At 43.3% G+C, this 26881-nt stretch overlaps 1 protein-coding gene and 1 long non-coding RNA gene across 4 annotated transcripts; one reads left to right on the top strand and one right to left on the bottom strand.

Moving 5' to 3' along the window:
* Positions 1-1883: 1883 nt before the first annotated feature.
* LOC131246844 (TBC domain-containing protein C1952.17c-like) lies at positions 1884-26065 on the bottom strand. Of its 3 annotated transcripts, XM_058247280.1 has the most exons (9): positions 25650-26063; positions 23004-23096; positions 22166-22270; positions 21603-21755; positions 21015-21113; positions 20800-20928; positions 4884-5063; positions 2701-2817; positions 1884-2215 (listed from the first exon to the last, which is right to left on the bottom strand). In XM_058247280.1, exons 1-9 carry the CDS (start codon positions 25947-25949, stop codon positions 2048-2050), a joined length of 1344 nt encoding a protein of 447 aa, XP_058103263.1. In that variant the 5' UTR covers positions 25950-26063; the 3' UTR covers positions 1884-2047. The 3 variants fall into 3 exon arrangements, with proteins under 3 accessions (XP_058103263.1, XP_058103265.1, XP_058103264.1); XM_058247282.1 differs by lacking the exon at positions 4884-5063 and having other exon boundaries at positions 25650-26065; XM_058247281.1 differs by lacking the exon at positions 21603-21755 and having other exon boundaries at positions 25650-26064.
* Positions 9809-10198, top strand: LOC131246846 (uncharacterized). Its single transcript, XR_009171520.1, has 2 exons — positions 9809-9924; positions 9988-10198. It is a non-coding gene; the product is annotated as an uncharacterized LOC131246846 (long non-coding RNA).
* Positions 26066-26881: the final 816 nt, after the last annotated feature.

The raw sequence follows: 26881 nt of genomic DNA, 5'->3' as shown, positions 1-26881 counted from the left end.
GTGATTTGATGGTCCTGTTCTTTGCCATATTACAAACAGGTGGGGCCCACCTGCACATCTGTCCGATTGATGGACATTTGTTCGTTGAATTAGGATCAATGGTTATTTTATTTCAGTTCCAACTTCCCACTTGACTGCCAAAGACAGGCAGTTGGAATCATTCGAATGGCTAACCTACAGTGGGCCACGCCCAGCCCCGTGGCCTTGGCCCTAAAGAGTGAGTGAATGATCAAAGGTCTGAAGTAGTGCATTGCGGCCGAGTTTCCCGTTTGTCATGAACAGGCAAACTTCCTTGTTTGGTACTAAATCTGTGCATGAAGTCGGATGCCTACTGAATAAACTCTGTTGGGCCCACTGTGAATGTCTGCAGTTTATCCACTCCGTCCATCTGTTTTTACAGCTCATTTTAAAGGTTGAACCCAAAATTAAAACATATCCGTAGCTGAAGCGGACATTTCCACCATTGAAACCTTGCTAGGGCCCACAGTGATGTTTATTTGTCATCCAACTTTATTTGTCATCCAACCTGTTCTTAAGATCACACAGACAAGGGAAAACACAAATATCAGCTTGATTCAAAACTCCAGTGGCCCCCAAGAAAGTTTCAACGTAGATGTTCAATTCACACTGTTTCCTGTGGTGTGGTCCACTTGAGCTTTGGGTATGCTTCATTTTTGGGCTCAATAAAATACATAAATCATGGTGGACCCCACTACGCAGTCCGCTTCCTTTATCCAGGCCATTGATTTGATGTCTCGCATCATAGATCAACCATGCCCAGAAAGACTATCGGTGCATTTCTTCTTAACCATGTATATGTTTTTACAGGTAGACAATGGAGAACTAGGGACTCAATTTGCACGGGTTGGGTTCAGTTGAGGGTCAACCCAAGCCCAACCACAAACATCAGGAGGATCCAACCTGTAACCTAACCTGAATTTTGGATCACATGGATGGTTCAGATTTTACACTCATATCACAGGAGATGAGTTCTCAAAAAGTTCTCATTAGAACCCGTGAGCATTACTTTCTCTATATTTAAGTGTGTATCAAAAATATAAAAAATTAAAAATTAAAAACTCACCAATCAGCCTTTTGCCATCAAATCATCCTTTTGCCATCAACACATCCAAGTTAACCATATAATTAAGGATTCTTATCTTTCCTTTATTTTGTCTTTCAAAAAATTTCCCTTTAATAATTTATGTTCTCATTACCTTTCTTGATGGAGAAACCCTTTTTTTTTTTACACACGCACACATCTCACACACTCACGCACTCAACCTCATGTTAAAACTCTTGTGAGTCTACCACGGAGGCATGAGTAGAGACCCTTAAAAACATTATTCCACAATATTATTTAATCTTTTATAATAAATAAATAATTTACCTTTTCTAAACAATTCTTTTTCAATTTTAAAAGTCTTTTTATCTAAATGATTCTCAAAGTCCCCCACCAATTTAAAAACAGAAGAGGCAAGCCAAGTAAAACTTAAAATAGAAGAGATTGGAGTATAATTTGAATCTTGAATCCTAAATCATGATTCAATCACAGGATTCAAATGATAGAATTATAGTATTCATATATAAAAAGAGATTCAAGGTAGGATTTAAATCGTTTTGCTTTATATTCAAATCAAATCATAGATGGTAGGATTCTGACAACACCGTCTACATGGAATATTTTTCCCTCCTCGGCTCTTTTCCCTTTGTGAGCATCCTGCCCACAGATGGGCCGGCCTTTCTAGATTATGGCAGGGACATGTTCCCGCCACGCCCATTGGATGAATAGCCTTCAACACATGTTACAAAGAAATTAACTCATCAATTCAACAAGACAATCGCAATGCCATTCCCCATAGGATCCTCAAAATGAAAAGACAAAAAATTAAAAAAAAAAAGGAAATAAAAATTATGGGAAAACAAAAAAGATTAGTCCGCCAGTCTCTCGGGATGTTAGCGGTTAATCTGAACAGAAATTTACAGCAAGGTGGATTTACATATACATGAATGTATAAATGAAAAACAAAACAAAAGATAGACGCTATCAAGATGATGCCGGGACCCGCAGCTTGTCTGCAACATACAGGAGGTGACTGATATTCGTCGACGATGGGTAATTCTGCAGCAGCTTGAGGTTAGACGTGAAGTCGCCTGCCAGTAGACGTCTCCGTATGAGTATCAGCATTGCACAGCATACTCGAAGCAATGTTTCCTGCACCCAAAAAAAAAAAACTTTCCTCATTGGTTTCAGAGGAACTGGAGATGAAACAGTTATGACCTGGCCCAACTCAGTCAGAAGTACTGTATCAGTCCATCTCATTTTGGACCAAAACCATGATTTTTTAACCATGCTCCCGACGTTACATTATATCCATTTTGAAGCAATCAATGCCCATACACTGCCAGGCATCCAGGCTGTGCACCAGCTGGGCCCCACCGTCTATGTAGATAGACTGGTCCAAGAATCATGCCAATCAACTGCTCAGGAGGGCTTCCAATTTAGAAAACAACTGATGATTGGTGGATCCTGCCTGTTCGTTTGGCCGGGTCATCTACATGATTAGGCCCACGCGATGCACTGCATGGTGTCCCACACGGGTGTCGGGTTGGCATGTGTGATGGTGCATGGAGCTGTGTAGGCTCCCATAAGCAAATCTGGAGCATCCCAAATCCACCGACCAATCGAAGAGAACTCACCTGAGGACCTTCCGGGTCACTCAAAAGCGTGTCCCAGATGTGGAGGCTATCAGCAAAGTTGAATTCCTGAGTAAGCAGGAGAGTTATCCACCTAAATGCATAGAACTGCGGATTGACCTGCAATTTCCAAATGAAAGAGAAGCTAATTATTTTCAGGATATGATGGTTTAGTGATCCACAATTGTTTCAATCACTGAAATGCTCAAAACTGGATTCAGATGCAGTAAATTAACAGCCATCAATCAGTTTCTGAGTTGGTACAAGGCAAGAAAAATTGCATCAAGCACGGTGGTACACAGAGGGAGAATCCGAGCATCTAGACAGCCCAAATCGCGGACCCCCTGTGAACAGGCAAATTCCTCTACAACAGTTGCAGAGGAGAATTTCATACAACTAGCTGCATGTGGGGCCCGCAATGGTGGGTACACCCCAAAAAAACCAAGCCAATCGAATCTTCATGTCACCCACTGCAAGAATTTGGAGGTTTTGGGGGTGGTGGTCCATCGTTTTCTTTGGTGCAGCCAACTATTTTTGGAGCATCCCATTTTCATCATGGGAAGTCCCTGCTGAATGGCTTGGATGCTATACACACCAGCAGGACCCCCCATGCTGGCTAGTTGCATGAAATTCTCGTCTACATGGTTCATTCTGCATCGGTTCATCAAATACCACCCGAATCTTGCGTTTTGATCCCCGTAATAGGCCTACATCAAATATAAAAAGGGTTTTCAAGCTTCCTATATGTTTGAAATGAAGAAACATGTGAACAAAATAAAGAAGGCAGGATTTTCTTTTTTAATCTTTTTGAATTGGCCATTGTGGCTATATCGGCCAATACAGCCCATTGTTTCCACACGGACTGGTTCACCCCTGTACATCTTCGATGGACCAATACGGATATGATACAGCTGATACAGCTATATCATAACGGATATCTAAATCCATGAATACAAGCGATACTTTTTTCTTTTTCTTTTTTTGGAGAAGATGACACTATCATCGATCAATCATCAAAAAACACAAAGCACAGAGGTGACCCTGTTGTCACTCCAATGCGGAACAGAAACAAAAGCAGAAAACAGAAACACTAGCAATGAGCAAATAAAACAAAACAGCAGCCCAAAACTTCAGCCTATCACCCAAGAATAATTGGCTCCCAGTTACTCTTAAACTCAGGCACCGAGATTCCAGAGAATTCTGGGAGACAAACTGACCCAATTCAGAACCTTTGATACAAGAGAGAATATGACAGAACCAACTGAACGCAGGTGATACTGATTTGGGAAGAAAAGCGCCCTGGCTGACTGAAAAATCCCGGACATCTAAATGCTAGACTAAAACAGAGGAAATATTACAAATAGCTAACAACTACAGAAGCATGCAGAAGTCCAGTAAAAAATCGTGATGTCACAATCGCACCCCCTTCTATTTTTCAAGTTAACATACTGTTGGCAGGCCCAAATGCCCAAATAAACCTCCCCCCAGCCTTTGTATAGTCAAGCATTTATTCAGCACAGGCATACATTACATGCACCTTCAGGATTCTCTCAGAGTGCAACTTGCAAACACAGCAATCAGTGAAATCAAAATAACAGATGCGCCACCACTAATTAAGAAGAGAACAGGAAATAATGAGACACCCAAATCAGAGATAAATAGTTTAAGTTTGAAAGTTTAATGAGATGTTAAAGTATCCAATGCTGGATGCAGATATCTTAGCTAGTTATCAAGCTCTATATAATGAATCAAATGTTATGTGTGTGTACGTATATCAAGCACTCTTACATCCATACCCATGGCCTGCATCTTCGAGATCCAGACCATTCATCTATTTCGGTCCACAATCATGGGTGACCCATACCCCAAAAATCAAAATGGTTGGGCGATTCTAGTCACTGATTGGAGGGATCTTGCCCATTGAATGCTGACAGTTATTGAACTTCATTTCTAACCACCCATTACAAACCACAGAAGTCCTCCAAATCAGGACCTGCAACCATCCAACCAGTGTGCTTTTAGGGTACACCTGTCCACGGTCGGGGACCCAATAGATAAGAAACATGGATAATTCATGTAGTGCATGTGTAGGATATAGTGCTTGATAACTGGCTTGGATACTCATGTCTTGGACCAGATACTAGTGAAATGTAGCGCATATTTTCAGCATTAAAATCATTTCTTACTTTGGTTGTGACCTCCAAATGCCGCCAGAGCTCTTCATCATGTTCTTTCAAAAGCTGCGATAACTTGGTTATTGTGGAACGGATGCCCACGACGCTATTGTCAAGTTGCTGGCAAAAATGATCCCGGAATCCACTTAACAACTCAACAAAGCAAAAAAATGTGTCTGCTTCTGCATTGGCCTGCAAACAAGAAATAGCTAAAAGTCAGCAGTATGAAGACAAAATGAATGACAAGCATTTCTTAAAAAGCCAACTTGCAGGAGGGATGCACCAGGGCATCCTCATTTTCTTTTCCTTTCTTTTTCACTTCTTCTTCTTCTTTTTTTAGGCAGCGTAACTTTATTAAAATGTTATAAGAGCTAGGATACAGCATCCACAACCGATGGAGAAGAGGAGCTGGAAACTAAACATGGATTACTAACCCCTTTCATTGCAAGAAATCCTGCCATTTTCTTGGGAGGAATAAAACTAAAGAGGGATTATTAACTCATTCCTTTGTGAGAATATCAGCCACTTCGTTGCAAAAAATCAGTTTTGACAGTCACTTCAATGTGCTGGAAGCTATTTCCATTTGTCGTGGGGGAGCTGTCTTCGAGATGTGGAAGCTCCCATGGCGCGTGGGGGGTGGCTTCAATGTGGTCAGATTCTAATATGAGAAGCTCAACAGTGACCCCGTCTTGAGTAGAATGCATGGGCTTCTCTGACTGGGTCCAAAGGCACGAGCTGATGGATTTGCCAATTGGAGTTAAGTTTTTGTCATCCAATAGCTAGGAGAGGGCTGCCATGACAAGGTTGGATTGTTTCTGGTGTCTCCCTTGTGGCTAAAGAGTTTTCTTTTGGTGCTTCAAAGGGGCCTCCGCAGACCTGTCTCTAACCATTGCCCAGTGCTCCTGGAGATGGATGAAGATAACTGGGCCTCAAACCCTTTCACTTCGAGTTAGCCCAGAGCTCGATCTGCAGGAGCAGGAAATGGGTTACATCCTACAGGATATCCACGAGCCGGATGTTAAAGAAGCGGGAGGGGAGCTCTCGGATGCAAAAAAGAACTATAAAGGAGAAGCTAACCATTGTCTACAAAAACAGGCTGAAAGAGGAGATCAAGTAGCGTCAACGGCCGAGGGCTACTTGGCCTAAGGAGGGTGATAAGGACACCAAATTCTTCCACAAGATTGCCAATGCCCAAGCCAGAGCTAACAGGATCTCTTCCCTATTGGTGAATGGAAGGAGACTTGCCCTTAAGGGCCTCACACGTCTATATGTACATTTAAGCGCTTGTTTGGATTGAGGGTTACTACTTAATACTTTAATGTAGTAGATAAAACCCAGATATGCGATATCGTGGTCAACATTTTAAATCTCCCCTCAGGAGAGAAGTGGGAGCGGCCAAGTCTGGATAATTTGTTGTTCAATAGAATCTTGGAGGAGGAAGCAATGACCTGAGAAGCCGGTTCTGGAAGCAGGAGTCAAGGCTGCAATGAACGCACTTGGAAACAATAAAGCTTTGGGGCCGGACCCCCGTAGCCTTCTTCCAAGTTTTTTAAGAGATGGTTAAGGCTGATTTGTTGAGTCTCACTCATGAGTTCTTTGATTATGGCCGCCTTCATTCATAGCCATTATTCTGAAATCTGAGGGAGCTGGGAGCCTAAAAGACTTCAAGCCCATCAGCTTCATCGGTAGCCTCTATAAAATTATTGCTAAAATCCTAGCTCAAGGTTTCGATTTGTCCTCTCAAAAGCCATATCCCCTCCTCATAGTGCTTTCATATCCAGAAGGCAAATTCTAGATGGCACGTTGGTGGCCAATGAGTGCATCGACTCGTACCACCACTGTACCTGCAGCAAAGTTATCATCCACAAGCTAGATTTGGAAAAAGCCTATGACCACATCAACTGGAAGTTCTTCGACTATATCTTGTGTCGGTTGGGTTGTAGGGTTCGATGGAGGAAGCAGATCCAAGCATGCATTTGATCGGCAAAATTCTCCACTCTGATCAACGATTCCCTATTCGGAGTCTCTGGCAGGGAGATCCCCTTTCTCCCTTCTTGTTCGTGGTTGTCTCAGAGGCGTTGGGCAAAATGTTGAGTAGGGGCTTAGGCCATGGGTTTCTTTGAAGGATTCAAGGTGAAAAATGTTGACTTCAGGACTTCCCACCTCTAATTCACAAATGACACGATCATCTTCTGTGAAGCTATTGAGTTCATGGTGGACAACTTGCGTAAAATAGTGAGGTGCTTTGAAGTTGTCTTGAGCTAAAAGTCAACATCTCTAAGAGCGAGATCACCAAGGTTCACTTGTTCGAGACAAAAGTTTCTAGGATGGCTAGTCTTCGGCTACAGAGCTGGCTCGTTCCCCAATTCATATCTTGGTCTCTCTCTCTCTATGTTGGCAACCCGCCTAAACATCCATGGGATAAGGTTGTTGGGAGAATGGAGAGGAAGCTCTCGCCTTGGAAAAGTAGGCATTTGTCCTAAGGAGGTAGAATTATGCTTATCAAAGCCGCACTCTCGAAATTGCCCCTATATTTCTTGTCCATGTTCAAGTGCCTGTCATTAGTCCTAGCTAGGATTGAAAGGCTGAGAAGGGATTTCCTTTGACAAGGCGTTCTGGCCAAAGGCAAGTTCCATCTGCTGGATTTGAAGTGTGAAAGCCGTAAAAGGAAAGTGGTGCAAGTATTAGGTGGTTGGAGGATGTCAAACATGTCAACCATGTCAAATTGGGCAAGCAGGTTTGGAAATTCAGGACTGAAGAGGACAACCTTTGGAGGTCCATTGTCACAGGTTGTGGTGTTTCTACCATGGCTTGGTGGACCAAAGCCTCTACCCTCTACTGAGCATCTCACCTTTGGAAGGTGGTTGCCAGGTTGGCGAGCAAAGTCTTCGAGAGGATTGGCTTTTCTGTTTAAGATGGTGAGCGGACTTAGTTTTGGGACGACATCTGGATCGGGGAGACCTCACTTAGATCGGAGTTCCCTAGCCTTGTCGCCCTCTCCTTTCCTCCGGCTTGATTGATCGTCCAATGCTTCTCCAGACCCAGCAATGACGGCATTTGCTTGGCACGAAGACAGACCTACAAGGAGAGGTATGTTGAGATGGTAGTTGGCCTTGCTTGCTTGTGGTCCATTTCAGGAGAGGAACAATCGTTGTTTTAGGAATCATTGTAGGCCGATTTCGGTAGTTAGCAGCAACACTTTAATGTATATCAAGGAGTGAGCTCCCTAATTTTTTGGGTTCCTTTTTGCACATCGCTGCTTGCCGCTTGTATTCTTTCAGCCTAAGGGTTTTTCCTCAATAAAATTCATTTTTTAAAAAAAAATTATATATATATATATATATAAACAAGAGTTTCGACCAACTGCATCAGTAACTACCGAAAGGCAACTGATACACCCAATCTAAGCTTTGTTTCAATTCTAAACAAGTGATTAGGATTTCTTAATCATTGTCACTTAGATTTAGACAGTTCGGATGACCGTATTTAAGTGCCAAACATGCAAAGGATGAGTCACCATCTTGGTCAACATTCCTATTTCAACTAACAAGTACCCATGAATCAAAGGTTAGGATCGTTCAGCCAATCCGATGCTTGTACTTTTGACTCAGAAACAGTGGGATGCACAATTTAGTTGGCACATGTACCATTTCCGCATGCACGTGTATCAGGTGTCATACCCTACCAAAGTATCAAATACTCTGATAGTTGTCTGTGAATTTAAACCTAAGGCTGGATCTTCCATAACATTTGTAGAATAAGCTTATTCTACAACATCGTGTGTCGGCTCCATTGGGATGTAGGGTCCACATCCAATCCATCCAATATGTGCACCCCTTCAACTTATCCCTATATCCCAAAAATCAACTTCACAAAACACAGGCAGGTTACACCATAGGGAACAATTGGGATGGGACCCAACTATTGAAACATTCTAGATTGTGTGGGGCTCACCATGTTTTGCATATGCCATCCAATTCATTCATAAGATGCACCCCAGCCCCACTATGATAAATCGAAACCCCAAAAAATAAGTTCATTCCAAGACTCAGGTGGGCCACATCACGGGTGATGTTGTAAGTTTCGGGCATGATTTTACATGATATGGCCCACATGAGTTGTGGATCGGCGTTAGTTTTGTGCTTAAACGAGAGCTTGAGGGGCTATGTGGTGAAGCAGCAGCTCATGTACACGCCACATAGCCATTATATTGGACAGTTTGTAGGGCCATTTTAATGCATGTGTGGCATCCAAACCATTAATCCTGTTTGACCCACCATAAAAGTAATGCACCCCAAAACTCAAGTTGATTCGATTCATTCAAGACTTAAGTGGGGCACGCCGAAGGAAACAATGTGAAATGAGCCCTAACCTTTAAATCCAACTAGTGTGGCCCACCTAAGTTTTGGATCAATCTGATATTTTAGTAGGTCGCCTTATCTTTACAAGGATCAACTTTTTGAATGAACAATTTGGATGGGTATATAAACAGAGCAGTGGGCCCCAAATTCAATGTTGGTGAGCATTCTCCATCATTGTCCCCCACTATTGTAGCCCGCCTGGGTTAGATTTTGGCCCGAAATATAAGTCAAGGTCAAGTCATGGACTAACACACCAAATGAACAAAATAAAGACACATGGGCATGGTTTAAAATCAGTGTATCAGGTATCTTATTGTTCACCAATGATGCAGGCTCATATCGCCACGTATAGCCCTGTCTTAGGTTGATATTGTTGTATAGTTCGTGGATGATACTGGTTGGTATCAGGCAATACATACCGGTTTTGAACAATACTTTTAACCTTGATTGCAGGTGGATCCCACACAGCTAACACAAAGATGGTGTGGCGAGCTGTGCAGGGGTGACTCGGTCTAAATTTTCCCAAGTGATCCAAGAGGAGGCGTCAACAGGCTGGTTTAGGATCAGGCCAAGCTCTGTGCAACAGGCCCAAGCCCAGCCCGGGCTCGTGACAGGCAAAAACAATCCAACCTGAGCCCGGCCTGTAATGTTTATGTTGGGCCCGAGCCTGAGGGTTGGTCTGGTGTGTGTGTGTGTGTGTGTGTGTGTGTGTGTGTGAGAGAGAGAGAGAGAGAGAGAGAGAGAGAGAGAGAGAGGATATGATGAAGATGTGGAGATGGGTGAATGAAATCACCGCTTTCTTGGGCAAACAACTCCAATGTACTTCTCCATTCTCCTTTAATATACTCGGATACCAATGTCTTACCTTGCAATCCATAAACTCTTATGCAATCCCACTTTAGAGCAACATGGAGCTCATCCCATCAGAGAGAGAAAGTGCTAGGAGGAGAGAGTTCTTGCTTTGGGGTCTGGGTTAGGGTAAGTAAAAGTGGTTTTTTTTAAATATTGTATATTACAAAATTGCCCTTGCAAACCCTAATGGACCGAACTCGGACCAAGCTAGTGGCCTATTGTACAAGTTCCAAACCCATCCCAGACCTCGGGCTTGATACTCCAGCCCAAGCCCGACCTAAGGTGAGCCATGCCTAGAAGCCAGACAGGCCAACCCGGCCCATTGATAGCCCTACATCCAAGTTATGCAATATGGACAAGTCAGAGACGAGTCAGCCCAAGTCTCCCCCTAATACAGTATAGAGATGGGGTTATCTCAAATTGTTGGGGGCCGATACAGTTCTAACAGGGCGATGCTTATCAGTTTCAATTGATTTTTATTTTTTTTTAAGTAACTGAAATATAATAGAAGGGGAAAAAAAAGAAAGCAACAAGGCTGCTGAGATAGCAAAAAACAAGAGGAGAGAAGAAAACTATGAGCCTAGAAAGAGAAAATCAAAGCCAGAGAGGATAAGCACATTCAACGCCCATTCAATTAAAAGTCTTTTTGCCCTCGATCCCACGGTCGTTGCCGAGGCCTGCGCGTTGTTGAAGCAACGCTCATTTCTTTCCATCCAGATGGACCACCACATAGCCAGAATGGCCATTTTCCAAACCTTGGATCTCAACTTCACCAGCCTGAACCTGTGCCAGTAAGCGAGAAAAGAGGGGGTTGAAGAGGGAACACACCCAACGACGTTGAAGCGGGAGAAGAAATCGTGACGAATCTGGGATACAAACGAGCAGTGAATGAGAAGGTGATCGACCGATTCCTCATTGTCCATACAGCAAAGACAGATGTTGGGAAGCTGCATCCCTCTCTTCTTGAGGTTGTCCACTGTGAGAATTCGATTTTTAGAAGCTAGCCAACCAAAGCAAAGGTATTTAGGGGGGGTGGGGTATCTCCAGATGAAGGGGGGTGCCGTCGAATCTTGGAAATGGCACTGAGCCAAAATAGAATAAAGGGATCTGACTGAGAATTTGGAGGATTTGTCTTTGGTCCAAACGATTATATCGGGTTCCGACAAGGACAAGTTAGCCTTGGCGATACAGGAGATGAGGCCAGCATAATGGGTCACCTCCCAGTCGTGAAGGTTTCTGCGGCATCTTATATCCCAAACATTTCCTCAATCGTCGATGGAATAAAAAGTATTAATGGGCCTGCTTATAGAGTCGGTCAGGCGGTAGATTGAAGGGAAACATACCTTCAAAGACCTCTACCCAATCCATATGTCCTCCCAAAATCTAATCGCCGCTCCATTCCCAACCTGGAAAGCGATGTTATCAGTGACCGCCTTTTTATAACGAAGGATGCCTTTCCAGATGGAAGAAGCTCTATAAGCTGTGGAGTCCCTTGTCCACCAACCACCCCAAGAGGAACCATATTTTCCTTTGATGATAAGATTCCATAGAGCTTCCGATTCGGATCCCAGTCTCCAGGTCCACTTTCCCAACAAGGCTTTGTTCATGAGCTTCGAATTGATAACACTAGCACCTCCATTTCTGAAATGTTTGCAAACTTCTTGCCAGTCCATGAGGTGAAATTTCTTCTGATTTTCCTTGTCACTCCACAGGAAATCTCTCCTTAGCTTGTCAATCGTTCGCATCACTGTAGACGGACAGATGAGAAGAGAAGAAATAGATAGAAATGTTGGACATCGCAGCCTTGATCAGCGTTAACCTCCCCTCTATTGACAAGTAGCTGCACTTCCATTTGGCGAGCATATTCTGGGCTTTTTCGATCACCCTGTCCCACATGGATATCGGCAGGGGGCCAACAGCTAGCGGAAGACCCACGAAGAAGGTAGGAAGAGCGGTGGTAGAACAACCCAAAATCTGAGCGAAGGACTTGAGCTCCAGATTCGGGACGTTGACCCCAAAAAATTTGGATTTGCCCATGTTTATGCGCAGACCAGAGACCGCCTCGGAGCATCTGAAAGTGGTGTGAAGGTTATAGATAGCTTCCGAATCCGCTTCACAGGTAATCAATGTGTCGTCTGCAAATTGGATATGCGTGATCGGGATTTGGACCCCGGGCATCGAGATACCAGAGAATAAACCAACATTGTGGCCCCTAAGCATCACCTGGGAGAACGCTTCAGCTACTGTTAGAAACAAGAGCGGAGATAAAGGGTCACCCTGTCGGATGCCCCTCGAGGTGGTGAAGAAACCATTCGGAACACCATTGAGCAGCACGGAGAAGCGAGGAGATTCTATACAGGCCTTCATCCAGGATCTCCATTTCGCCCCAAAGCCCATACGATTCAGCATATGCTGCAAGAAGTCCCAATTGACGTGATCGTAGGCTTTTTCTATGTCGAGCTTGCAAAAGACCGCTTTGATCTCGGCTTTATGACAGGAATGGATAATTTCATTTGCAATTAAAGTTCCGTCAATGATCTGACGGCCTTTGATGAAGGCGTGTTGATGCTTCGATATGAGGCTGTCCATAACCGAACCCAGCCGAAGGGAGAGAACTTTCGCTAGGATTTTATAAGGGCCCCCAATAAGGTTGATAGGCCTGAACTCCAAAAAAGAATTTGCACCTTGAACTTTTGGAATTAAAGCGATGAACGAAGCTCCAATGCCTTGAGATAGCTTTCCCCTTACATGGAACTCGTGTAAAAAATTCATGATATCCGTCTGAATAGAATCCCAAAACGCTTGGAAAAAACACATTGGAAAACCATCAGGCCCCGGGGACTTCTCGCCTTCCATTTCGTCAATGGCTGCTTTAACCTCCTCAACCGAGAAAGAGGCTTCCAAACATTCAGCTTCCCAAGAAAGAAGTGAGCGGAAGTGGATCCCATCCAATCTGGGTCTGGCCCAACCTTCGGAAGACAGGAGGGATTTGAAATGGAGCACCGCAGCTTCTTCAATTTCCTTTTTATCGTCGACCTGTCTTCCATTGATATCAATGTTGTGGATGGCTTTTGTTCGGCTTCTCATATTAGCAATGCTGTGAAAATATTTGGTGTTCTTGTCACCCTCGGATATCCATTTTGCTCTCGACTTAATCTTCCAAGAAATTTCGTCTTCGAGAGCACCGGAGGAAATTGATTGGATGATCTAAATGCGACGGGCTAGAACCTCCTAAGGAATGTCATCTCCATCGTTGCTTGAGTCGATCTGTTGAAGCTCCTCCAGCAAGGCCTTTAGTTGGCGGTCTCTGTTCCGAAATTCGTCTTTCTTCCACTCCTTCAAATTTTCCTTTAGAAGGCAGAGTTTGCACATTAGGCTATGACCAACGTACCCATCGGATGGATAGGAATTCCACCAGTCCACAACCTTCTGACGGAAACCTTCTATCAGAACCCACGCCGGGTTGAACTTGAAAGGTTTGGGACCCCATTCCGTGTTGATCACGGAGAGGAGAATGGGGCAATGATCTGAAGTCGTCCTAGGCAGGGTGATTTGAACCGAAGACGGGAATTGGTCCATCCAATCCATGGAGATGAGGAACCTGTCTAGTCGCAATTGGATTTGATCTCTTCATCCGTTGGTCCAGGTGAATTTTGCACCGAACAGGGGCAGATCGACCAGCTCCTGGGCCTGAATCCAGCCGGAAAACGAATGCATGGAATAAGTGGATCGCCTAATACGAGAATGCTCCTGAGGAAAACGAGTCACGTTGAAATCGTCCACGATACAGCAAAGTCCTGAGAATGACTCTCTAATGGCAGTTAGTTCCTCCCAGAAAGTGGACCTGAGGGAAGCATCAGTAGGACCATAAACAGCAATGACGATGCCACAAAAAGGAGAGTACTTATCTTGGAGGATGACCACTTTAGAAAAGACCCCGGCCAGGAATAGTTGAAGATCCCATTTGGAAGATTTCCAGGCAATAAGAATGCCTCCCGAGGATCCCGCAGAATCGAGCGAAACAAAACTAGCGTCCCGGACGTCCCATATCGTGTTCAGAAGGCGCTGCGAGAAAGACGGGACTTTAGTTTCCTAAAGGCTGATAACTTTCGGATCCTTTCTCCTGATAGAACTCTTGATCAGGCTCCACTTCTGCTTAGAGCCAATTCCCCTCACATTCCAAGACAGAACAATCATTTGGAAACCGAACTGCCCTGGAAACCCGTTCTGCTGCGTCTGGATGAAGAGTCGGAGGCGAACACGAGGGAAGAATTAAGGCGGAGGAGTTCTTTGTTGCTAGTGGAACGAGAAGCTTGCCTGATGGGGGTTTTCGGAGTAGGGAGAGGTCTACCCCTGTTCTCAATAAATTGGAAAAGTTCCATGTAATCTTCATCTCTATTGCCGAAAGAGAGGCCCAGCAATCTTCCAACATTACCCACCGCATCTCTAATCCATTTTTTATCATGAATTTTCTTGTATATTTGATGTTTGTTCTCTCCCTCCGAGGGAACCACCGATTGATCTTCACGTTGAAGTTAAGGACGAGCTGAGCACATCTGAAGCGGTTCAACCGAGATCACTTCGGACGGGTCATCGCCATGGAAAAGCGTGATAGGGCCAAGCCCAATCTTTGGACGGGGAGTGGATAGGGGCGGAGGGTAATGATGAAACAGAGTGGGATTCAGATCGGAGGTAATCTGACGCCTCATCTTGCGAGATATCAGTCTCAAAAGCGGGTATTGGTTTATTGCCGGGGGGAGATAGGGTGACTCCGGATGATGCGAAGAAGAAGGTTTATCGGATCCACCACCGTGACGAGTAGTAAACAGGGAGGAGGGATTGAGGGGGACTATTTCGGAAACCTTCAGAGATCCCCATTTGCTCGGGGATAGACGGATATGGGCAGAGAACGGACCCGCCTCTACAGACCCGACATCGATGAGGGAAGTAAGCCTAGCAGATGATGGCACGTGTAACGTATCTGAGCTGTTGGGCAAAATTTCGAATGATACGTGTCGAGATTGCTCCGATCTGATGTCAAACCGATTTAAAATAGTCGGCTGATTTGAGGTGGGGACGCTACGTGGCAGCACTAGAGACATACGATGTGAAAGAAGGTCCGTCTGTCAAGGCGGCGACAGAGCCCCCAGGACACGTGGGGAGATGGGGTTGGGCGCGGATCTCTTCGCGCCGGCTGACGAGATATCGTCAGACGGAAGATAAACGAGAGGAGATGGGGGGTCGCCACATGTAATCTAAAAAGCCCTCTCACTGCTTCTGAGGACAGTCGTTGCAGAGGCACTAACGCGTCACATATCTGGTAGTCCGCTGGAGTAGGCAGGTGGTGCTCCGTCGCTCCGCGTTAATGGCTGCCCAACCTTCGTCGGTTGGCGTTTTGATTCCTTGGCCCTCCAAACATCCCTCCATCTGGGATACGAAAATATCGGAGTCTTTCTGGACCGGAAGATGAATGATGCGGTTGTCAATCGTGACGTTAATATGAGCCATGAGGGGAATTCCCTTCTTCCTTCTCACCCTAGCTCGAATGACTCCCAACTCTGTCCCAAGGTGGGTTTTCGGATCTAATTCCAGAAGAAATCCCACTTTGGATGCGGCTTTGATTAGGAATTGGTCGTACCAACACTCAAGAGGGATATCCCATATAAGAATCCATATGTTTTCCTTGCCAAACATAGAGAATTCTTCCCATGGTATAATTTGTAAAATCGGACCATCACCAAGCAATCGGTCCGCCATCGATGGGGAGCTATGATTAGGCCAGATTTTAACCCATAGGATATCCTATCCCATAGGTTTGAACTCGAACAAACCTAGTTGGGCCCCGGAACACTGTTTAATCCAATCTTTAACTTCTGAAATAGTGGCGCCTTCTATTGTTTTGATCACCACCGATGTGACCAAATCTGCCCGCTTCTTTTCGAAAGTGTCCTGGTCAACGATGATAGAGCAGTCAGATTGATCATCAGCAGACTCCTCGTTATTTGAGAGAGGAAGATTTTCCTTCGATTCTTCCGATTCGTGTGGTGCTGGATGGATCTCCGTTGGGAGTTAAATTAAAGCATCTCTGAAAGAGCGCGCCTTAGAAAGTGGGACAGGTCTATAGACACTAGCAGAGACCGGAGCCTTGAGATGAGGTGTTTTCGACACTCCCTGTGAGGATCGCGCCTGAGGATCGGGAGCGGATAAGGACTCCGAGCCATAGCGTGCCCTTTGAACTAGCATTTTCTACCCGGCGTAGCTCACTCCATGTAGCATAGCTACCGCCCTAGCCAGTTCCGCCTCGCTACCCATATGAATTAGCGAGAAACCCCGAAATGCACCAAACTCTGTCTCTTGGCATAATAACGTCCATTACTGCTCCAGCACGGCCGTACACTCTCTCAAGGTTGAGAGGTAACCACCCATGGGGGTACCCTTTCACAAAAAGTGTCGGGTAAGATGCATATTTCCGGTGGCCATCAGTACCAATTCGTTTGTTCTTGTTTCTAGGCTGAACATGCCTCCAGTCATGGTGTCCACCTTCCCCAACCCTTTCCATTATGCCACAAGAAGATACATTGATATACGTCGACGTCGTAGCGCGTGGAGAGCGTCGTCGTCGTAGTCGTCTCAGCGTCTCAACGAAAGTTCAATGTAGCCATGATTTAGGTTGTAGGGCGTGGAGAGCATCGTCGTCGTAGTCGTCTCTGCGTCTCAGCGTCGTCTCAGTGTCTCAACGAAAGTTTCAGTTGATATTTTAAACCTTGGTTGGGAAGAATAATCAGCTACAACTGTTTGTACACTGCAACCCTCATTATTTTCCATCAGAAATCTTTACTTCGAATTTAGCCCTTAAATATTTTAAATGGAATGGTTGTAAAAATGACTTATAGGTTAAGTTGTAGGCAATCTGTCCTCTCTCGGTGGCTTCCCTAGGAATGAGCCAAAGCCTTATTAGGACGAAGAGAGTAAAAAACAAAACAACAATAAGGGAGAGGCAACAAAGAATAGCTAGACTTATTATCTTGCGACGATGAAGAGCAACTTCCATGGCTCCTTTTTTGAACCAGATTCGTAAGAAATGGAACTATTCGAATCTCTTTCGACAACTAAGGGCCAGTACAAGATTCTTCCACCAACTATAGGCCCTTTGAAATTGCTCAAATTTCAGCTTCAGCTTATCAAGCCCCTCCAATGGGACCTCAAAGGCATCCATGAGGGTATTTTTTTTACCCTCCATGGATATTAATAAGGTTAGGAATCAATCAAAAGAGCTGACATGTTGAGGAGATCATATACTTCTTCACCATTATCATCATAGCCCCATCCCCAACTACTTGGCGTCAACTTTATGGATCATGTTTCACGAATCCCATTTAAGGCCCTATCCTCAATAATTGCACAAGCCTGCATATCCTCACCATCTCAATGCAACACTCCAAAGGCACATCACTAGAAACATCTTCATCAATCTCCCATCCTTTTGAATAAAAAGCAAAGGTGATGAAACAACTCACTTTAAGAAATCTCTTTTGTTCTTGGCCTACACAACCACTAGTTGAAACCTCATACCTAGGGTCCTAGACCACTTGCATAAAATCCTAAGGGATCATTTGGTAGCTTGTATTTGGTATCAATTGGAATTCAAACCACAATTACCATGAAATTCATGTGAATTTGAACCCTCAGTTGTGTTTAGCGGCCTGTAATTGGAATCCATTGATATCCAAAATTTATGTTTGGCAACCTGTAATGGAATGCATTGGAATTCTATAGTATATTCCCATAAACTTGAATATGATTAAAGTAAATTAACTTTAATACCCCAAATTAGTGTACATATATGACATTTGACATAAATATTGTAATAAGCCCATTGAAATATATACTTTGGCAAAAAACGACAAAATTTTGAGCCCTAAGTGGGCCACTTTTGTGGCCCACTACTTCTGAGGTCAAATAGCCTGATTTTCGAAGCTAGCATTGTTTGAACTAAATGGAATTTTATGAATTCTCACATAGGCTCGTTATGATGTTTATGTGAATCCACCCTAACCACCACGTGTCACCCCACATTAGGCCCAAAGACTAAAATGCAAGCCATCCGTGATTCAGGTGGATCACATGATGGGAAACAATGTACAAGGAATGCTACCCTCAAAACTGTTTCCCATCATGTGGCCCACATGAATCACGGTTGGGTCAAATTGTCCCCAGACATAAATTTTAGCATGGCATCTAATGGTTGAAGTGAATTTCATATAATCATCACGACGGGCCCTGAAAAAAAATAATCAAGGGTGGATATCTCTCTCCCAATTGTTTCATTTAGCATGGCCCACTTGAAGCTCAGGTCAACCTGATTTTTTTGCCCTGGACTAAGTTGCGATGACACATCTAAGGAGTCGTTTGACAAGTGTGTTTTAGAGCAAACTGCAAAAAGTAAGTCATTGGGAGTTGCAAATTGGTGTGAATTGGAATCCAATTTACCACCAAATCGACGCTTTTGAAACCTCTCCTAGAGGCGGGTCTCTGTGATTTCAATCCCATTTACCAACGATTCCTCCAACAGTCCAAATTTTGACAATTGGAGAGGAGGGATTTTTAAATAGCTACATAAGTTGGTGACGCAAAAGTGAGACCTAGGTCAGGTGGGCCCTATTGTGATGTTTACGTGAAATCCACCCAACACAAGAGTGAGACCTAGGTGAAGCGGGCCCCGTTGTGATGTTTACGTGAAATCCACCCCCAACAACCAAGTGTGTTGCCCATGTCATGCCCATGGCACAAAAAGCAGCCCATTTCGTGATTCAAGTTGGCCGTACAAAGGCGAATAGTTGGGAGAGGGGCGCTCACCCTTGATTTTTTACTTGGCCCACTGTGATGTTTATGTGAAATCCAATTTGATCATTAGATGCGTCATCCCAACTTAGGTCTAGGACCAAAAAACCAAGCTTGACCTGGGCTTCAGGTGGGCCACACCAAATGAAACAGTTGGGAGAGAGACGTCCACCCTTGATTTTTCTCATGACCCACCGTGATTCCAACCATTAGATGCTACACTAAAAATTATGTTTGGGGAGAAAAAATTAAGCCCAACCATGATTCATGTGGCCCACATGAAGGGAAACAGTTCTGACGGTTAGCATTCCGTATACATTGTTTCTTACCGTGTGGTCCACCTGAATCACGAATGGGGCTAAATTTTAGTCCCTAGGCCTCACATGGGGTGACACACATGGTGGTCGGGGTGGATTTCACATAAACATCACGATGGGCCTGTGTGAGAATTCGTGGAATCTCATCTAATTTGAAACAACGCAAACCTAAAAAATCGGGTCATTTGACTCCAGAAATAGTGGGGCCACTTTTGTAGCCCACCTAGGGCTCAGAATTCCTCATTTTTTGCCAATGTATATATTTTAATTGGCTTATTGCAATCATTATGTCAAATGTCACATATATAGACTTTGGGATATTAAAGCTAGTATACTTTAATCATGATTAGGTTCCTATGAATATACTATAGAATTCCAATGCATTCCATTATAAGCTGCCAAATTTATTTTTTCCAATTACGAGCTTCCAAACATAGTTGAAAGTTTTATTTCACATGAATTCAATGATAATTGTGATTTGGATTCCAATGCATACCAAATACAATATACGAAACAAGCCCTAATGGTCAAAGTAGATTTAACGTAAACATCAAAATGGACCATGTAAAAATCAAGGGTGGACATTCCTCTCCCAATTGTTTTCCTTTATATGACCCACCTGAATCACATGACAAGCTGATTCGTATGCCACATGCCTAACATGGGGTAGTGCACCTGGTGTCAAGGTGGATTTCACATAAACATTACAATGGTACCCACCCAAGGCTGGGCCCACTTTTGCATCAGTAATGTCCGTGACGTTTTTTAAAACCTTCCTCTACAACGATCAGATTTTGTACCGTTAGGAATCGGTAGTAAATGAGATTGAAATCACAGCCTCTGGAAGAGATTTCAAAAGCATCGATTCAGTTGTAATTGGATTCCGATCCACACCAATTTAGAGTTCCCAGACGACTTACCTTTTGCAATTCACACCAAACCACACCTGTTAAACGGCCTCTAAATCTCTTCCAAATTAGAAAGGCATGTGGCAGTACTCTAAGAAATCTCTTGACCATTGATTCTAACTAAATCCTTGTCCATTTGTACTAGAGTTGCATCCAAATATCCATCTTGGTTCAACTAGTCTTTAAGCCTCTACTGGCAAACATTATGGTACCCATCATATAACCATCATTTCAAGGAGGCAGGGCCCATCATTTCTGCCTGTGGCTAAGCGGTAGTGCACAATTTCAGGTACCTGATGCTTGAAGTACATAAGAACCTCTAGCACAACATCTCCGTATCTATCCACTCATAAATACAGCAATTAAAATTTATTTTTTTTTTTTTAAAAAAAAAAAAACAACACGGTTAAGAAAAACCATAGCCAATGCCAAGATTACTACAAGAAAGATGCACTTTCCTGGATGTTTTCAGCAAATTTGGCAAATAATCTACATGTAAAAAATTTCTTGACAGGAAGCAGCCAAGTTCCATGCCAGATACAAAGTGCTTCCACATAAAAAGCCCGAATACATTCATACGCAATTTAGTCTATGTCCAAGAAAGTGAAGCATGTTAGAAGTGAATCGGAAGTAAAAAAGAAATACTTACAGCATTTTCCTCATCTGGATCATTCCGGAAGACATAGAACAGTGGAGCCAAAACTTCATTCATTCCTTGTACGTATCTTATACCAGGATTTAGCTTTGCAAACACAATCAGTATGTGCCTTAATGCTTCCTGAAATACAAGAAACAATTGAAGTTAACTCAGCTAAATCAATAAAATGCCTTAAGCCCTGCATCACACCAAATAATAAACTTCACCTGATTAGACTTGGCAAAGGATGAGTCTCCAGAGAAGAAATTCATGTCTGGATGAGTGCGCTTCACATCCCGGTCTATCTGTTCTATGATCTCCGTGTCCTGACAAACATTTGGGCTATGTTAATGTATAGATTTATACACATGCAGTGCATACAGTCCTAAGTACACCATTTGCACAGCTAGAGCGTGTATTGAATGCAGCCAGAACACAAAGCGTAGGCTTAGCTCATAAATAAACAAGTGAAGATACTTCAAATAAGTAGCACTCCGTGCGTGTCCTTTTCCTTCTATCGATCATGCAATCTCAATTATTATGGACATGATGTAATCAGACACCTCTGATGAAAAATAAATAAAGTAGGCACAATTTGTTGCTCCATACAGAAATGCCCATCCACATGCAACCAAAACAACCAGAATCATTTGGATTGGACACTTGTGAGCACAAATCATGCGGCGTTCACTTTCTGCTAGAAGCATCTGACATATCGTTCATGTGGTGTTTCCCACATCTTAAGCAAACTAATCATGACTTGCCCACAATGATGGTATCTGAAACTAGCATCCCCAGCACCCCATGAAAATTACCTGGAAGAACTGATTCCAAACGCTGGTCTTTCCAAGGCTTAATGGGTGCTCCCCGTGAGTTATTTCTGATCTTGGAAGCAAGCCACTTCCTTCACAATTTGATTCGTCATTTCCAATGCCAGTGGATTTGTCCAACCTCCTTGCTATTTCTGACTGACTAGCAGCATAAACATTCAGAAGGGAAACGCTCGAAATGAAAAAAGAAAGGAAAAGGAAATCAAATGTGTGAATATGTAACAAAAAGAAATAGAAATACCATCGAAATATTCTAATTCCTATCTGCAGTGCTAAATAACCTTTTCTTTCTCCCAGTCACGAGAACAATACTATGAAATACCCATGCAACACTCAATTCCCATGAGTGACCCAATTAAGTGGGGCCCCAACACGGAGTCATTTGTTATCTCCTTACGTGCACCCTGTTCAAGTGCAGTAATCATGGGGTGGTGTATGAATTGGTGCCTCGTAAGAGTGACCATTTCAGTGGGGCAACAACATGGAGTCATCTGTATTTCCTTACATGCATCCTGTTAAAGTGCAGTACCTCGTAAGAGATGACTTACCGGATTCACCAGAAGTTCCTCTTTGAAAAGGGTGTATTGAGATCGCTTCTTTGCCAATTCAGCGGCCCATAATCCACGGTCATTTGGTAAATAACCCAAGAGAATCTACCACCATCCAGAAAATAAATTTAACATCAGGAAAGTAGAATGGCATTTTTTTAGACCTACTCCTGCATTTCTTATCTTATCTCGACAGATTACCTATCGAAGGGGAGAGGGGAGAGAGAGAGAGGGAGAGAGAGTCATCCATTTTACCCATGCCATGCTTACTCATCATATCCTCTCACATAAATTTGGTCACATGGCACATTGGTCTAGCAATTTGGACCACTCGTCCAGTGAACCCCACTATTCATGGATCACAGCCCAAAAGAAAACCCCACCAATTGGATAATCATAATGATCCAGAGGTAACCTACACATGGATCGCCAAAAAGAACATGAGCAATAGTCCATATCCGATGGGACAGACCATAGATGTTCACTGACTCATGCAGTTTATGGCCTGCGATCCACCCATCTAAAGGCTCATCAGATAAATGGCCCAGACCACCAGATCATTGTCCCCCATGGCAAGTGCTCATGAGAACAAATAAGTAGAGTTGTGCTTGCTGCACATGATCGATAATCTAAGCTGAGAAAAAATCCAAAAAATAAACTGATTTCAAAAAAAAAAAATCTGACTCTGCCTACAATTCAGAGTACTCGTTTTAAATTAGATCTTTCAAACATGAATTACCAAAAAGAAATATGGCACAAATTACCAAGTCTTGAAAAAAGACAAATCAAATCAAACTGAAAGGAAAATGAAAGAAACGAAAACAGAAACATTCATTACCTTCCATACAGTTGAACGGATTCCAGCACCATCAGGTATCCCTTGCGACGCCAATCTCCTCAATTCCTTCGCATTTATAACCTTCTTTGACAACTGGTAGATAGAAAAAAAAAAAAATTTAAATTAAAAACAAAATTAAAAACAAATAGAACCTAAAAAAGCGGAACTACTAGTTCCTTGTGCATCAGGCATGTATAATATAGTGCTTCGAAGCTTCCACCGCATAATAATAGTGAGGCAGATGGCATTTATCAGGCATATAAAGTATGAGGAATGTCCAAAGTGTTAGTGTTGTGTGCCTGTAAAGCTAATGTGTTAATCTTAACCTTTGATTGGATGATCTTGACCCTAGATAATGATAATTATAGGTCATATGTGGACATGTCATTAATGCCATGATTGCTCATATGTGGGTATCGTTGGATTCATGTGTTAGGATGCGGTTGAGATCCATATCATCTGACAAGGGATCTACTTTCTACTTGTCTCCTAGGAAGACTCTTATGGCTAAGATCTAGTAAATTGGACCATCCATCAAGTGATTTTTCACCAATACCGGTACCCTAAAGGTTTCAAATGATTTTATGAGTGTTTTGAACCGATGATCATTTGATTTAACCATTAAAATGTTTTCATCGCACTTGATGGTAATTCGGACAGCTGGGATCTTGTCATCCATCGCTTGATTTGCAAGGGAATTGGATTAAGGATAGACGGCTATGTTTAGTAGAGAGGTGGAGGGTTAGGCTAGATTCCCGACCTTATATATAGTGGGGTATACCAAAAATTGTAGGGTGGTGGGGCGTCATACTGGCCTCTCCCTGAAAGCTTAGATCCTTATGCATAATAACCTATCTCAAAGGGAGAGGATACACAAAAAAGAGAGAACCTCAACACCTAAATCCCCTAAGGCATCACCATTCAGAGAGAGAAACAGGGAGAGACACCTAAATCCCCTATGGCATCACCACTCAGAGAGACGGAGAAAAGTGAGAATGAAAGAGAGAATCCGCACTCTCATTCTTCCCTATGTTCACATGTCCACACATGAGTGGTCCACTATGCATGCATCTCTGTGTGTTGCCCTAGCCCCACTCATAAGTTTGTTTCATGTTGACTTTCCTCCTCTCCACGTCTGAGATATACCTATAAAACAGCTTCCTAATTTGAGAGTATGACATCGGCAATTGAACAGTTTTCAACAGCAATGATCGAAAGGTAACTAAATCTTTGATTTTGGTTTTTCTATAAAAACTTTATGATATCTAAACGATGATCCTTAAGGCTTAATCAATTAATCGAACCTTTGAAAATATTTTTTTTGTTGCATTTGCAAAAATCTAGCTCTAAGAGCCTCATGCTAGAAGATCTTACCCATCTAATCTTTTTATTTTTCCTCGTATAGTTTTGTGATTTTTCATAAACATCCACATGTGGGCCACCAATCATAGGGTTGATCTCCCCATCTCAAAGTAAACAGGGCAACCCTATCCATAGTGCACCCCAACTAGATCAATGTCAAGATCACCGATTAGAGTGCATCAACTAGACCAAGTCCCACATCGACACAATATATGCATCGAAATGAAACAGGATACTTGTCCAGCTCGTTAGTAGCATGGTGTGCCGTAAAAGCCGTTACGTAAAGGTAACGGTGGCAACCGTTACACGTTACGGGGTCATAACAACCGTAAGAGCCGTTATGGAAAAAAATACTCGTAATTGCTATTAACGGCACGTTACATCCCCTATAAAGGCCATAATAGCTCTGTAATAATCTATTACGGGACATATATACGTTTTTCATACTTTTTAATCAACATTACGGGACATATATACGTTTTTCATACTTTTTAATCAACATTACGGGGCATATACAGGTTTTTTGGGGGTTTTTTCAATAAATAAAAAATAAAAAAGAGAGACTGTAACAGCCGTTACGGGGCCATAACAGCCGTTATGCCCTGTATCGTAAAGGTAACAGTGGTGGGCGTCTGCCCTGTATCGTAAAGGTAACGGCCACCATTACCGTTACGGAACACCTTGGTTAGTAGAGATGGTAGACACAATGTAGTGTGTGAGGGATCCAGGGTTTAATCCTCGGTTGTTCACATTGTAGACCTTACAAGCATTGGGGGGGGGGGGGGGGGAATAATAAAATTCTCCTTTCTACTTTTCACCATATCCTTCTGTGTTTTTTTGTAAACCGTCCACATGTAGGCCACTAATCAAAGGGTTATGATCTCCCAATCTCAAATATATCCAGAGCAACCCCCTATCCAGAGTGCTCCCAACCGGATCAATGGTCAGGATCACCGATCGGAGTGCATAAATTAGACCAAGTCACCACATAAACACACTATATGCATCAAAATGGAACCGGATACTAAAATTCTTCTTTCTAATTTCTCTTATCCCTTTTTTTCCTGCAACCGTCCACATGTAGGCCACCAATCGAAGGGTTAAATCTCGAAGATATCTAGGGCAACCCCCTATCCAGAGTGTGCCCTACTGGATCAGTGGTCAGGATTACCGATCAGAGTGGACCAATCAGACCAAGTTGCGACATCAACACACTATATGCGTCAAAATGAAACGGGATATTAAAAATTACCAGAAAATAATAATAATAATAATAACCCTGACCTCTGCTAACAACTGAGCCTGGCGAGAGATTTCATCTGGTGAGGACGCGCTCAAAGAGCTCGGATCGTTGTCGTAGGCAGGCGGATCATCCGATTCTAGGGTTCCAGCTCTCGACGGCCGTTTTTCTTCTTTTGGTAGGGTTTGGGGACGAGGTGGAGGAGGGGGAGGGGGAGGAGGAGGAAGAGGATCTGGAGCTACGGTTTCGGGTTTTATATGATATCGGTCGTTGTGAAGAGAAGATGGATTGGAAGAAGACCAGAGAGAGCTGTTCAGCCACTCCGGAACGCCCTTCTTACCCATCACTCTCTCTCTCTCTCTCTCTCTCTCTCTCTCTCTCTCTCTGCCTTTTGTACCAAGAGTTTTGAGAGTTCTCTTGAGATGGGACCTTCTAGGGTTTTCAGAGCTCTGGACTTTGATCTGCTTCTCCTGTGTCAGCAGAGAGAGAGAGAGAAGCTCCGTCTGATAAGCAGTCATCTGGAAAAGAGGCGCGCGCGCGCATAGTAACTACCAACGTTACTTTCTCAAATCGAGCTATACGATTGGAAATTTAATAAGATCCACTCCGTCCATCAGGTACTACGCATCATTTCAATCATTGAGTCCAAAAATCATTGCCATAAAAAATTTACAAAGGCCACGCTACGGGAAAGAGTTGGGATGAAACGCTCACCATTACTTTTCTGTAGGACGTACTGTGGTGTTTATATGCCATCCAATCCACCATATGTTATATATATATATATATATACAAAATCGCAGTATGCTGAAGCTCAGATAGGCCATCCCACGTGAACTTATAGGTTTTAGGTAGATTTTTTCTTATGGGATGGCCCATCTTAGCGTTGAATCGTCTTTATTTTTAGAATAAAAATTCCCATAAAAGGGTGTAATATGTGATGGACAGCTTGGATTTTATGAACGTCAGTTCTTTTCTTCTGTGTTAGTGAAAGTAACCCCAGCAGTACCCAAGCGCGAGGTACCCTAGTGTTTTAATTTGAGCAACAGGAAGTTATCTGATACTCCCGCTGCCTATGACGCTTGATACGCGGGAACTCAGAAATTGCAGACGAGGCATGCACGCACGCACATTATCGACTTACAGTCGCTTGGTTGGGTCGTAATATCGGATTCGTGAAACAATCCTAACATCTGAGATTCGTGGGACGATCCTAACATCCGATACATGGCTACTTGTTTATTGAAATATAGACCGTTGGATGCTTTCATTATTA

The sequence above is a fragment of the Magnolia sinica genome, chromosome 5, assembly GCF_029962835.1.
Source record: "Magnolia sinica isolate HGM2019 chromosome 5, MsV1, whole genome shotgun sequence".
Lineage (NCBI taxonomy): Eukaryota > Viridiplantae > Streptophyta > Magnoliopsida > Magnoliales > Magnoliaceae > Magnolia > Magnolia sinica.
The sequence above is the reverse complement of the archived record's forward strand: the minus strand, read 5'-3'. Positions and strand labels throughout refer to the sequence as shown.

Excerpts from the sequence above, each read along its gene's own strand:
- LOC131246844 (XM_058247280.1), bottom strand. The coding sequence starts at position 25,949 with ATGGGTAAGAAGGGCGTTCCGGAGTGGCTGAACAGCTCTCTCTGGTCT. Across the intron at positions 22,271-23,003 it reads TCCGTTCAACTGTATGGAAG|ATTCTCTTGGGTTATTTACC; the intron begins GTAATGAATGTT and ends GGATGGTGGTAG. Across the intron at positions 5,064-20,799 it reads ATCCAGATGAGGAAAATGCT|GCCAATGCAGAAGCAGACAC; the intron begins GTAAGTATTTCT and ends TCTTGTTTGCAG.